Genomic DNA, 13,517 nt, shown 5'->3' with positions numbered 1-13,517 from the left:
AGTTTTGACCACCACGTCAACTTCTCTAACGGGAGAAGTTTTCTTCGTAGATCCCTCAATTTTTTCATAGAAAACAATGCTCTTCATGTCTATTATCATCGTTGCTTTGTCCTTAATCCCATTTTGTGGGTTTTTTTGCATGTTCTGCTTATCATACCTATGCAATCTCCTGTGGTTTTAAAGAGATCTGATTCAAAGGTTTTGTTTTCAGTTTTTGAGGACTAGCTTTTCTGGGACATTAGGATTCCTAATTGTACCAAATGTTCTCCGGTGCCTAAAATTCCACAAATAAATTTGTTGATTCGAGATAGAACGCCTTGAGAGAAAATAGATGCACGAGCTCTTTGTTAATAACTTGAGAGAGAGAGAGAGAGAGAGAGAGAGAGAGAGAGAGAGAGAGAGAGAGAGAGAGAGAGAGAGAGAGAGAGAGAGAGAGAGAGAGAGAGAGAGTGTGTGTGTGTGTGTGTATGTATGTATGTGTGTGTGTGTTTATGTGAGTTTGGATCTTCATTCAAGTTGCAGAGATATGGAATGGAGAAGAAGAACAAGAGAGTGCGATTAGACTATCCAATATACTTAGCATGGAGGTGTCCGTGGTTGACGTGTACCACGACCACGACCATGCACACTATCTCGGCCAGTCGTGGTAGGTTGTCGTTGTTGTCCTTCGTTTTATCAGCCACAAAATGTAACACCCAATAGGGTTATTTCCCTTCTTGACCTTTTGACTAGTCGTAGGTCCGACCTTATGTTTATTGAAACAAAGTTAGGGCTTAGGGTCCCCACATCTAGAGGGCCCCACAAACCAAGGGGTCCATGTATATCCATATTCCCTAATCGACTAAGGCGCCTAAACCAAAAAAAACCAACGCTTGATCTTCTTCCTCTCCATTCTTCAATTTTTCATACGGATTTTATGAAGTGTGAACCACTATTGAAATACTTCGTCTGATTCACGACACAAGGATCCTTCCAAGTTCCATCTGTTGTTCGACTTCTTCCTTCTCCATTGAAGCCTTCGCCATAAACAGTAATATATGTTAACATGTGTTGTTTTTTCACTATCTTGAACATCTCCACCATGTTAATACATTGAGTTAATCCTAAAAAGAAAGACATCTTTCACAGAAGCTTACAAGAACAAGGCTCCATCAAAATAAAAACAAGAATTTCAAAATACCTAAATATCCTAATACAAAGGAGATGAAGATATTCTACCAAAATTAAATAACTTTCGTCCATCAAGATATAAAAGAAACAGAAAAACGGCTCAAAATTAAAACCTTAAACCTATAGCCCTTAACTATCATCTCCTGCTTCCGTCATAGTTGGATTATGGCCTCTCCATTACACCTATGTGGTCTTGATTAGTTGTAATTTTACACCAGACTTCTTTTTTCCCATTTGTATCTTTTTATTACAGTGGGATAGTGTTTGTGTAAAGAAATTAGAAATTTTAAGAAAAGATATGATATTATTTCCTTGATGGATAGATGGTGCACACTGCACAATAATATATGCTAGTCGTCACTTTTTACTTTTATCCTTTATGTGTTTAATATTTAAAATTTTAACATGTTTAGTATGTTTTCCTTTTTATTCTAATTAACTTTGTTCAATCTATAAATATATATCCTAGAAACTGTATTAATTAAACAAGTTGTATAATGAAATTGTAAAAACGATGTTATATGATACACCGGGAAAATTGTGTAAAGATAGAATCTAATTATTAAACTTGATCATATGGATGGTTAATTTAAGCCGTTTTAAGATCTACAATGTTACAAGAAATATTAAATGGATTTGCTAGTTAAAGAAATTGATTATGAAAATTTTGTTAAAGAATTTGCATTTAATAAAGCTAGAAAAATTAACTTTATGTCTTAAATATATTCAAAAAAAACATATACATAATAAAAAAAAAAAAATAACTCCGCCATTTATAAATTTTTTTAGTTTATTATTACTGGTCCCAAGCCTAGATAAAGAATGAGGGTTATAACATTAACTATATTAAATATCAAAGGGCCCCAAATTTGGGTCACTTTGAGCCCCAAATTGGTTGAGCCGACCCTAACTAGCCGTTTCCAATGCCAAAATTTTTAATTTTTTTTAAATAACACTTTTTACATACCAATTTTACAGATAAATACATTCTTCCAACTCTTATTTCTTACACCATTCTTTTCTCATTCTATATACAAAATACATATAATATTTCCACAACTAAAACCATGTATCCCAACCAAAACACCCCCCAAAATTTAGAAATTGCAAACCCGATAACGTTTTTGCATTAGACACAACCCCTCGCCAATTCCCAACCATGGAATCACCTCAAGGTGGTTTTGTCAATTTGCTTCAAACCGATTCCTGTATCCAATAAACAACACTTTTCCAACAACAATATCAAACTTTCCCGACCTTCCAACAACAACAACTTCAATAATATCAAGCTTTCCAACAATTCCAACAACAACTCCAACACCAACAATTTCAAACATAACCACAACCATCACAACCCCTTCATTTGTCGGATTTTGTTTCAGAAACTCAACCTTCACCACCACCTCAACCTTATAAAAAAAATGGCCCGACCCAACACCACCCAAGAAAGGGTCCTATTGACAAAAGAGGAAAAAGAAAAGCTAACCAAGGCATGGATTTCGGCTTCCCAAGACCTAATCGCACGCGATAGTCAAACGTTCGGTTGTTTTTGGGAGAAAGTTTGCGCGGTGTTTTATGAGCTAACGGGAAGTGAAAGCCGAAATCCCGATCAAATTAGCTTGAAGTGGCGTGATATTCGACGAAAATGCACCGAATTTGAAGGAATTTACAACAACCTCCTAAACATACGAAAAAACGGGTCAAACGATTTTGATGTCTTCAAGGCTGTTTTGGACCAATTTGAAAAAATAACACCAACCCGCAAAGCTTTTCCATATGTGAAACATTGGCTAAAGTTGAAAAATGCTCCGAAATGGAAAGAGCAAACAGAAGAAAGTTCACAATCTTCCATTTCAAAACGTGCAAGAAACCCTGATGCAACGTCTCAACAATCAAACAAGCAAACACATTTCGACATCAACGATGATCCACTCGATCTTGAAGACGAGCAACCTCTTCGTCGGTCCATTGGAAAAATAAAGCAAAAAAGCAGCTTAAACGACTTCGGGATCTAGTTTTATGGATCAATTTGGAGAGAAATTTGATCGTTATCTGCACGTTCAAGAAACGAAGGTAGAGATGTTGAGTCGGGTAGAACAAAAAATGATAAAAACACAATCGGTGATTCAAACAAAATTTGATATAGAAATCTTGAAAATGAAAGCGGACGACCTCGAAGGTGAAGATTTTGAGCTATTTCTCACGATGAAGGAGTCCGTTCGAGTCTAACATAGGAATAGGGGACAATTTTTTTAGTTAAGCTTGGTAATTTTAGGTGTTTTATTTTTAATGTTATTTTTATTTTAATTAACGTAATTTTTATTTTTAATGTTATTTTTATTTTAATTAATGTAATTTGGTATTTTAAATTAATGAAAACTAGTATTTTAATATATATAAATTTAATTAATAAATAAGGTGAACTGTTGTCTTACTGGTAGGTATCCTATGATTAATGATAGGGAATATGGTGATAATATGATACTCATCTTATAGTGGTTAGTGGTGGATATAACGAATGATCTTAGGCACTCATACTATCTATCAATCCCGTATCATGTCACATAAAGATATTTTAAAATAGAAAAATATGACTTCATTCTCTTAATATAAAAAAATAATAATAAATAAATAAATAAATAGGTGACATTTTAAAATAAACATGACAAATTTGATATAAACATGATAAATTTGATTATTTAATATGACATTTTCTCTTTTAAAATCTATGGCAACAAATGTACAAAACTATAAAATTTAGGTGATTTTATTATTATATTCCTTGTGTAAATCAAGTTTCATGCATTGACGACGTATTGTTTAATTTCACCGTCATACGATCATATCATACCCATGTTACTTCCTGACGTTGACCCCCTACCCACCCAATCATCTCGTGTCTTTTCTTTCTTCGACGTTTTTATTTTTTATTTCACCAAAAAAATGAATATAACCATTCGAACATCATATTTTAAGTTTTTCATATCAAACAAATATAAATTGAGGATATCTTTGTCATTTTTTGCTTTTTGGTCAATTTTTAGTAAACGAACGTGATCAAAGTGAATGCTAAAGTAATTGCCAGTAGACTTAAATTGACTTAAATTGGTTGGTTGTTAGTAATGTTCAATCCAAATAGTGGCTGAGTAGGGACGAAGACATGGTTTAAGAACAAAGGAACAAGATATTAAAATATAGACAAAATTACATAAATGGTCTCTATGCTTTATAAAAAATCACAAATTCAATCTTTAAGTTTTTTTCTTCGCAGTGACACTTCATATGGTTTCAATTTTTTGTATGGTTGCTCTGTGACTTGTAAAAAAAGATGTCACTATCCTTTTTATTATCTTTTATATTGTTTAGAGTAAATTATAGAAATTTTCCATCTGGTTTAGATCGGGTCCAAGTTTTGAAAAATTGATGTCAAACATCCCCTATGATTTCAAAATCAAGCATTTTTGCTCCTAACCCTATTGACCATCATTTACCGTTATTTGGGCTCCGTTAGAAAGCCTTATGTGCCTTACACACAAGAACAAATCTGTCTTTTCCACATATTCTTCAACAAGCCAACTTCTTGGTAGCAAAGTCTCATTATATATGCCTACGACTTTCATAATGCGTCCCTAAGCCATATTACCATACCCCCCCACCCCCACCACACACACACACACAAAAAAAAAAAAAAAAACATTTTCTTCATGATCAACTTAAACAAAGTAAGTTCAAGAAAAAAAATCATGATGTTTAAACCTACAAGATGGATTATTCGAGAACTAACCACTCAACTTGATTCAAAGAAGGTGTAATGTACTTTGTTATTACATTTGTTGTTGAAACCCATTTCTTATAGTGAAGCGTAACAATTTTGTTTTCACATGGATGTATATTTACAATGTGAGTTAATCGTGGAGGGTTTTTTTTTCATGAAATCACCTAGAATAAAGTACATTTATAAGAAGGTGACATTTGTAGACTATGTCTACGAGTGCTTTGTTCATGAGGTTGACACGATAATGAAAGAGATGGGTTATGTGGAAAAGGAACTCATACGTTACCAATCCTACAAACCCGAAATGTAGTTGAATTTCATATTATTACCTCTTGCAAACAATTAAGGGGGTGTTTGAAAAAACGAATTATTAACTTATTAGTGGTTCCACATTGCTATAAGTTAAAAAAACGTTTGGATAAAAAATAGTTTATAGATGTAACAAACCACTAATAAGTTATTTTTTTCATAAGTTAAGTCCCTCTAACTTATTAGCCTATAAGCTAACAAGCTAATGAGCTATAAGCTAACAAGCTACAAGATTTTTTATCAAACACCCCCTAAGGCGTCTTAACACTATCAAGGTATGTAAGTTAGTTGAAAGTAATCAATATTTTTCACTGAACATGGTAACACAAACCTCAAAACATATATCAAGTCTCCAATCAAATTTATTATTAAGTAGTCGATGATCTATCTACTGTAATGAAATGATGTAGGAAAAAGACTAAAAAACTAACATTTATTCTAGTAAAAAAAACTCGATTTTGACCTACAAATTCCATGTGTCGGTTCTTATTGATCATGTTGACTTCTTGAAGGATTTAGTTAGTTTTAATGACAAATGCCAACCTCTGTTAAACCTTGTTGACTTAGAAGAAGAGCATGGCATAGCAGAGAATCATGACAAGTCTCAATGGTAGATGTTGATGTCCTAATATTATATGTAGATGACCTAATAGTAGGTGTTGATGTCCCCAACCAAGGTGAACAAGAAAATAATTGTTTATCCCTTCTTTGATCTAATAGGTCATCTCATACCACACGAGGGAAATTTAAAGGAATTATGATTTAAATATTGAAGCTAAATATGGTTGTGATGTAGAGGGTGGCTTAGCAAGTAGTGTAGAAAGTTTGCAAATTGGCAGCGAAGATGAATCTAGTTGTTCTAATGAGGGTAATACGAGGGTTTTGATGATGAGTTTCAACTAGATGATTAAGATTTAATAAATGATGGGGATATAGATATGGCACAATTTCATATTGGGTGACCCTTTGATAAGAGAACTTGGTGTGACTACGGAAAACCTTATAGACAAAGTATGGAATTCGATGAAGTAGAAGTGATTGATCCTGAAAGATTTATGTTGTTAGGTTATGAAGATGATATGAGGTAGAGGTTGTTGGTAAACTTAAGCAACCCAACATGTTATGAAGGGAATGTACATCAATAAGAATTTTCCCTTTGTGAAACCTACAACAAGAAGAAACTATTGAAGGAAGTGATACATAATATTGCAAAGACAATAAAAAAGACTTACATTTGGATAACAATGATACATATTAGTGACCATAGCCATAACAAACCAGTAATATTACTATAAATAGCAATGTCCTTTTGGGTTACACGCAAGAGCAAAATAAAGCACATCTGGAAAGATATTTATATTAAAGAATTCTTTTGTTAATTAATTAAAATATTAATTAGTTAATAGAAAATAAATAAATTTGGAATATTCCATAATGATTTGAAAATTCGAGATAATTATAAATATATTTGGTAATTATTTTTAGGGTTTCAAATTACTTCCCTATATAAAGAGGGGTCAAAATCTGATTTTGGATGATAAGAAGAATACCATTCCACCTCCAAAGTTTATAACCCTAAGCAAAAAACTAGAATCGTCATAGCTCAATTCCCACGACATGGTCACTTCTTTGCCTCGACGTGGTCAATCACATATTCGTTTATTTAAGTCTTTCTGATGCTGGAGTTCGAGAAGTTTTAGATCTGTGAAGGTTTTACATCTTGGGTGCGATCACAAGAGAAGAACTCTACGTTGGCTTCTCAAGTTTGATAAACTGGCTAGACTAAATAAATCCAAAAAGAACACGTAGGTATGATTACTTGTTTTATTTTTATCAAAGTTGCATAAATTTGTTTGAGTTATATCTGCTAGTTTCGAGTCTATAGATTAGAAAAAGTTGTTGCTTCCACTGTCATGATTTGGCCTTTGTCTAGGCTTAAAACCCATCAGTGGTATCAGAGTGTAGGTTAACTCAAGCATATTTTACTTAGACTTTGTCTTGATCGTATGTTAAGGTTTGTATGTGTAGGATTTTTATGTTTAAATTGTTATAAATTGTATAGATTTTTCCTTGTTAAAATAAGATATGTTTGTGCTTGAAAAATGACTTTCAGTTTGTTTTGCCTCTTCATCACATCGTGGTTGGTCTGCCACCACGTCGTGGTTTCTGTGGATGATGAATCTGGATCACAAGTTTGTGACTGCCTCGTCGCCATGTCATGGTCCTTACCTGGACACATTGAGGTGTGCCGCTAAAACATAAGTTACTATTTTATAATAGTCCCATTTTCCTAATTCCCCATGACGTGGTTGCCCATTCCCCACGTCATGGAACCTGATGTTCCGGAATTATAAAAAATATTCCTTGCTTTAAGTTTCTTCATTCCTTTTTCAATTTTAAAACACACACAAACTAGCATTTATACTAAAAGATAAAGTAAACTTGATTTAATTACAAGATTAATTAAAATACAAAAGATTAGGACTTTAATAATTTAATTGTTGAATTACATCTTTTGTTTAGTCCATATAATTAAAAGACATATATATTCCAAATGTGTATATATAGTAAAACTGTATTTATATGTATCACACAAATACAAACATTGCGTCCTCATGTGTTTCGTAATGTGCATTGTTAGTCTTAACATGACTAGGCTCACCTAATTTATTGCCACAAGGAAGGTTTAAGGTAGGTCTCTTTGATTCCTAATAAGGTTGGCTCTTAAGTGACATTTAGTGCTCCCCGCCCTCACCGCCTTCTTGAGTTTGAAGTAGAGTTATCGAAAGGGTTTGATAGGACAATTGTGCAAAGTTAAAAATATTAACTTAATAAGTAGTAAAAAATCTTGGTTTATAATAATGTGAATCTTATACTTCCCATTTGAAATTATGCATCGTGGTATATTCATTTTGACGTAAGCTTGTGGGGTTTACTGGCTCCTCAATAAAAGGATATAGTCAAAGAAAGGTATATGGTGATCATCATTTTAAAGCATTACTTGAGCTGAATCTCATTGTAACTTCGCATGGTCGGTTCATCATTTTGATTCATGATCCTCGACTAATCCAGCCATGATTGCTAAATAAGCATTATAAGAGATTAACATGCTATTAACATAAGTCAATAAATCTCGTTTTCTAGGAATCTCGTAGATACTGAGATTGACAATAGTTTGTCCACCTAAATAACCTCATTGTGTAATTTTTGGCTAATCCACATTATATTGTGAAGCCAAATATGGATCCTATCATTTTGAATAACAATTTTATATTAGGTAATTATATTAAAAGGATTTATTGCTCAAAGTACTTGTGTTTATTTTTCTTAAATAGATGGCTCCTGGTTTGAGTGCCAATCTCTCTTCTACACCAACCACTTCATCAAACTTCTCACTACCAACTCTTATCGTGAGGTAAGCGCACTGGTCCAAATTACCTTGATTGGATCTGTAGCCTGAGGATCACTCTGAGGTACGAGAAAAAGAAGTATGTTTTGGATGAGCATCTGGATGAGGAGCTTCCTAATGATGCAACTGCAAAAGAGGTTATTAAACATAAAGAGCATCGATATCACTCTATCGAGGTCTCATGTCTTATGTTGGCGACCATGCCTCCATAACTCCAAAAGAGTTGCGCGAATCTTGGGGCATACAAAATGAACAATCAACTTAAAGACATGTTTCAAGATCAAGCTCTGTAACACCCACAAATTTTACAAGATCTGTTCCTTTATCACATGCTCCATGAACTCCAAATGCTCCCTTAAGTTCCAAGTGCTCCATTGAAATCAAATTCTCCAAGAGAATGCTACAAATGATCAAGTCATATTTAACAGACAGCAATGGAAGAGTTTAATAATTTCAATTGTCAAGCTTACAAGTAACTTAATAAAACCCCTTTGAGCATCGGGCAATGAGTCAATTCTTAGGCATGTAATCCATTTGTTTAAAATTATTTGATATTTAGGTCATCTACATTTGAGTGACATTTTAACCAAGTAAAGTGTAACAAGAAGATCCAAGTATGACATTCTGTTGAACAACATATATCAGGTGTTTAATACACAACTTATTGATGGTAGAGATATGCCATTCATATATTGTAACATCCATATTTTGAGGTACCTTGTAATTATTTTTCCTTTTTGTTTAGGGTTGCTATAACGTGGTGAAGGAACACCATGACATGGTGAGTTAAAGCTTAAAGCACATGTTTTATTTAGTTGCCACAGTGTGGCAGCATGTGGCCACGACGTGGTAGCTACCTGATGTCAACCCTAATTTTCAGATATTTAAAGGAAATTAGGGAGGCTAGAGTTACCTATCTTCAACCTCCATCACCCTCAAACCTAAAAACCCTAACCCTAATCCTCCTTGGTTCTCGTGTGCTCATTTTAGTGAACTTTTGGTAGTTTTGAAGGAAGAAGACGAAGAACTAGTGCTTGGTTCTTCAAGTGATCCTTTCCTCCTTTGGTGTACATCCTCCAAAATCTTTGTAAGACGTCAAGCTTCAACCTTTTGTGTTATTCTTCATAGGTCTAGGTTTTGGATCATGATTGGTCCTTTTTGAAGTGGAATGAGTGATATTAAGAAATAAAATTTGCAACTTTATGATTTCTCTACGCCCCTTTAATGGCATATCTCATAGATCTAGACTTTTGTAGTAAGATGGGAACCATGCATGAAATTTGGGTCATTTTGTTCCATTTTTTGACCTATTTTGAGGAAGGATATACATGGTTCATGCATGTCCATAAAGTTTGGATTTTTTTTGGACCATTAGGAGTCCTAGAACACTTCTGGAAAGGATAGACCTCATAATTAAAGGAATAAGTGCTTGATGGTTAAGTTCATGCCTCGTGGAACCTAAGGTTTAAGTTTAGGACCTTTTTTGATGGTCCTAATAGGTAAAGTTAGAAACTTTATGTGACATTCACAATTTCACGGCCAGAAAAAATCCATTTGTTTATGCTTTATTTAAAACCAGAGTATCCTTTTTAAGAATAATATTGCGGAATTCGTTCCAAAAAATATGATACGTATATTATCAAAACACTTTTGAATAAATGTATTTTCATTATATTAAAAACGTTGGGATGTCATCGTCAATACAGTGCACAAGCATAAACAGAAATAGTACATGCCTTACAAACATCTATTATTCTAATGGCATGTAATCCATAGATCTCTCATCTGATTATCACACTTGTGTTCTTTTGCCACTACCTGTAATACAAGAAACTGAGTGGGTCAGTCTTGAGAACCTAGTGAGCACATAGGATTTTCAACCACAACAATTAAGTTCAATAATTTCATCAAATCATTCAACCCGATTACCCATTCCCGTTATCCTCACTTTTTGTCCCTAAAGCATCTAATTCAAGGGACATATCCTAAGGATTATCATCGGAAAGACAATACTGCTTAGGGGATTCCTCATCAATATATGTCAGTATGGCAACCATGAGGGGGTTGGAGTACATTTGGTGAACATGTAGTTAAAAAACACCTACAAGTTGCCAGCATGCCAGCGTTCCACAGGACTGTCTAGAATAGCATGTAGTCATCATCTATACTCTTCTAGATGAGTAGATTGGCCTAAACATCAAGGCCTCTCATCGTTGTATTTATCTTTCATCATCTATATAATCTACCCATCTTTACTCAACATATTTATATGTATAAAATAAATATAGTTTAAATCAAGTAAAACGTGTATAAATCGTTCATCCAGAATAGATATCAAGAACACAAATAATAGGCACATATAACATGTAATTTATCTTAAATACTTTATATATATATATATGTGTAAGATGAAAGTAAATATGCACTCACTTGTTAAGGTGATGACTCGAAATGCAGGTAATGTTTCGTTTCTAACAATTGTCTTTTCCGTTGACGAAACCTACTATTATTATCACTAAGTTTAGTCTAATATTTATTGCTGCTAATTATTAGTCTAGATTCATCATTAACTCAAAGTCTACTTTATGATCTATCAAGTAAGGAACAACCAGCTAGTATCACATTGGAGGTAGGGTCCGTTTGGTATACAAAGTATACTATTTGGAAATCCCACTTTAAACACCTCATTAAATCACAGCCTAAACATCATCCCTATAAGTAGATAAATCAGTATAACGACTTTTAATCACTGATAAATCTTGTTTATACGTTTATAATAACGATAATGAACTTAAACATAAGTTATACTTAAAGTGGGGTAAGCATAACTCACTTACAAGGGGGTTTAGTGAGGAACCGGGCTCTGCGCGGGCAGAACTTCTGAGCCGAAATATCTTCTTATCGAGGCCTTCTGGCACTCCGGGACTTGCTTCTAACACCTAGGATGTGCTAGGGAAAGGATTAGAGGGTTTGGGAGAGAAATGGGTGAAGAGATGTGAGAAAAAGTGTGAAAAACGCCTTCTATTTATAGGTTGCCATCACCGAGTACACTAAGCGTACACAAGAATTACGATGAGTGTAATGGGTTTTTAAGGGTTACACTGAGCGTTCTCAAAATTAGGTTGGGTGTAATGGTCCACGTGTCGCGATCCCGTGCAAACCGTGACGAAGAAGGTGCGACTCAGATTGTGCCATGTGTCACTCGCTGGTTACTCCAAAAACTAGTTATCTTCTAAAATCCATAACTTTCACATATGAGCTCCGTTTTTTACTTTCTTTATATCCACATGTAGGTATCGATGGGATCTACAATTGTCATTTAGACTTTGTTAGCTAATTTTGACTTTATTTTTAAAGTTCTATTTTAACAGGCTTAGACAGTTAAAATCCGTTAAATATTCATAACTTTGTCATCTAACGTCCGTTTTCGACTGTCTTTATATCGTTGATCTCCTATTAATGAGATATTCAATTCTTATTAAGGTTGTGTCAGCTAAAAATCTATCGATCTAAAATTCAATTTTCGGGTTGTGCACTTCTATGCTAAATCTTAGAAAAATCATAATTTCCGCAAACGAAGTAAAATTTAGACGTTGTTTTTATGTACGTTATCGGTTTAATGTATACTAGGACTGTAGTTTAGATTAATAAGGCTAAAAATTATCTTATCAAAAATTCACTTTTTACGATACGCGGTGTCGCGCTGGTTTAGTCGCAAAACTTCGACGGGTCATAACTTCTTCGTTATAAGTTGGATTTCAGCATTCCTTATATCCTAAAAATTCTTGGTACGACTACTTCAACTTTATTTAAAGATATTGGGTCAAATCTTCATTCTATTTTTTATGCATATTTTTATGTTATTTATTATGTCGTTATGTGATAGTCCACGCTGCCACTACTCCTGTTGTTGCTCCTACAACCTAAGCACATACCAGTGGATATATTGGTACCCTCCCTTGTTGCAGCAAGTGCCGTTTTCATCACCGTATTCCCGCCCATGTCATGAAATGCTCTGCAACAACTGTGGCAAGAAGGGTCACATTGCTCGAAACTGCAGAACACCAGCCCAATCAACCAATCAGGCATCTGGAGCAGGCGTTAGTCAGGCCTGTTATGGTTGTGGCGAGGTCGGGCACTACAAGAGAAACTACCCAAAGGCAGCAACAAGTGGCAACACCGTGAGAGTTCTAGCAATGGGGCAAGAGGAGTCAATCGTTGATCCTACCATTGTTACGGGTACGTTCGTCCTCGACAACTTTTATGCATGAATTCTTTTTGATTCTGGTATGGAGAGAAGTTTTGTCAATCATGCATTCCAGCATCTTCTCAAACATAAACCTCAATCTTTAACCGAAACATTTACCATCGAAATGGCTAACGGTGAGAAAGAGAGCACTAACGACATATTCATCGGCTGCATCCTTACCCTAAACGATCCTTCCTTTCCCATCGACCTTATGCCAGTTTCCATAAAAAGCTTCAATGTATTCATTGGCATAGATTGGTTGAGCCCAAATCGTGCTAATATCCTTTGTTATGAAAAAGCTATCCGTCTCAATCTTCCCTCTGGAGAATCCCTTGTTATCTATGGTGATAAACTCAGTTCAAACCTTCGCATTAATTCGTGCATCAAAGCCCAAAAACTTCTACGAAAGGAGTATCGTGCATTCCTAGCCCATGTTGTAAATGAGAAACAGGAGGTTAAAGACCTCGAGAGCATCCCCAAAGCCTGCAACTTTCCTGATGTCTTTCCCGAAGAGCTTTTGAGAATTCCTCCTGAGCACCAAGTCGAGTTTCATATCGACTTAATTCTCGGAGCTACCCACGTAGCTAAGTCCCAGTATCACCTAG

General features: G+C 34.6%; 1 protein-coding gene across 1 annotated transcript; it reads left to right on the top strand.

The window, feature by feature from the left end:
• The first annotated feature begins 2,591 nt into the window (after positions 1-2,591).
• LOC145046263 (glutathione S-transferase T3-like) lies at positions 2,592-3,185 on the top strand. The gene has a single exon (XM_078994558.1). It carries the CDS (start codon positions 2,592-2,594, stop codon positions 3,183-3,185), a length of 594 nt encoding a protein of 197 aa, XP_078850684.1.
• Positions 3,186-13,517: the final 10,332 nt, after the last annotated feature.

The sequence above is a fragment of the Lactuca saligna genome, chromosome 5 (genome assembly GCF_052625555.1).
Source record: "Lactuca saligna cultivar CGN05327 chromosome 5, ASM5262555v1, whole genome shotgun sequence".
NCBI classification, from domain to species: domain Eukaryota; kingdom Viridiplantae; phylum Streptophyta; class Magnoliopsida; order Asterales; family Asteraceae; genus Lactuca; species Lactuca saligna.
The sequence above is the reverse complement of the archived record's forward strand: the minus strand, read 5'-3'. Positions and strand labels throughout refer to the sequence as shown.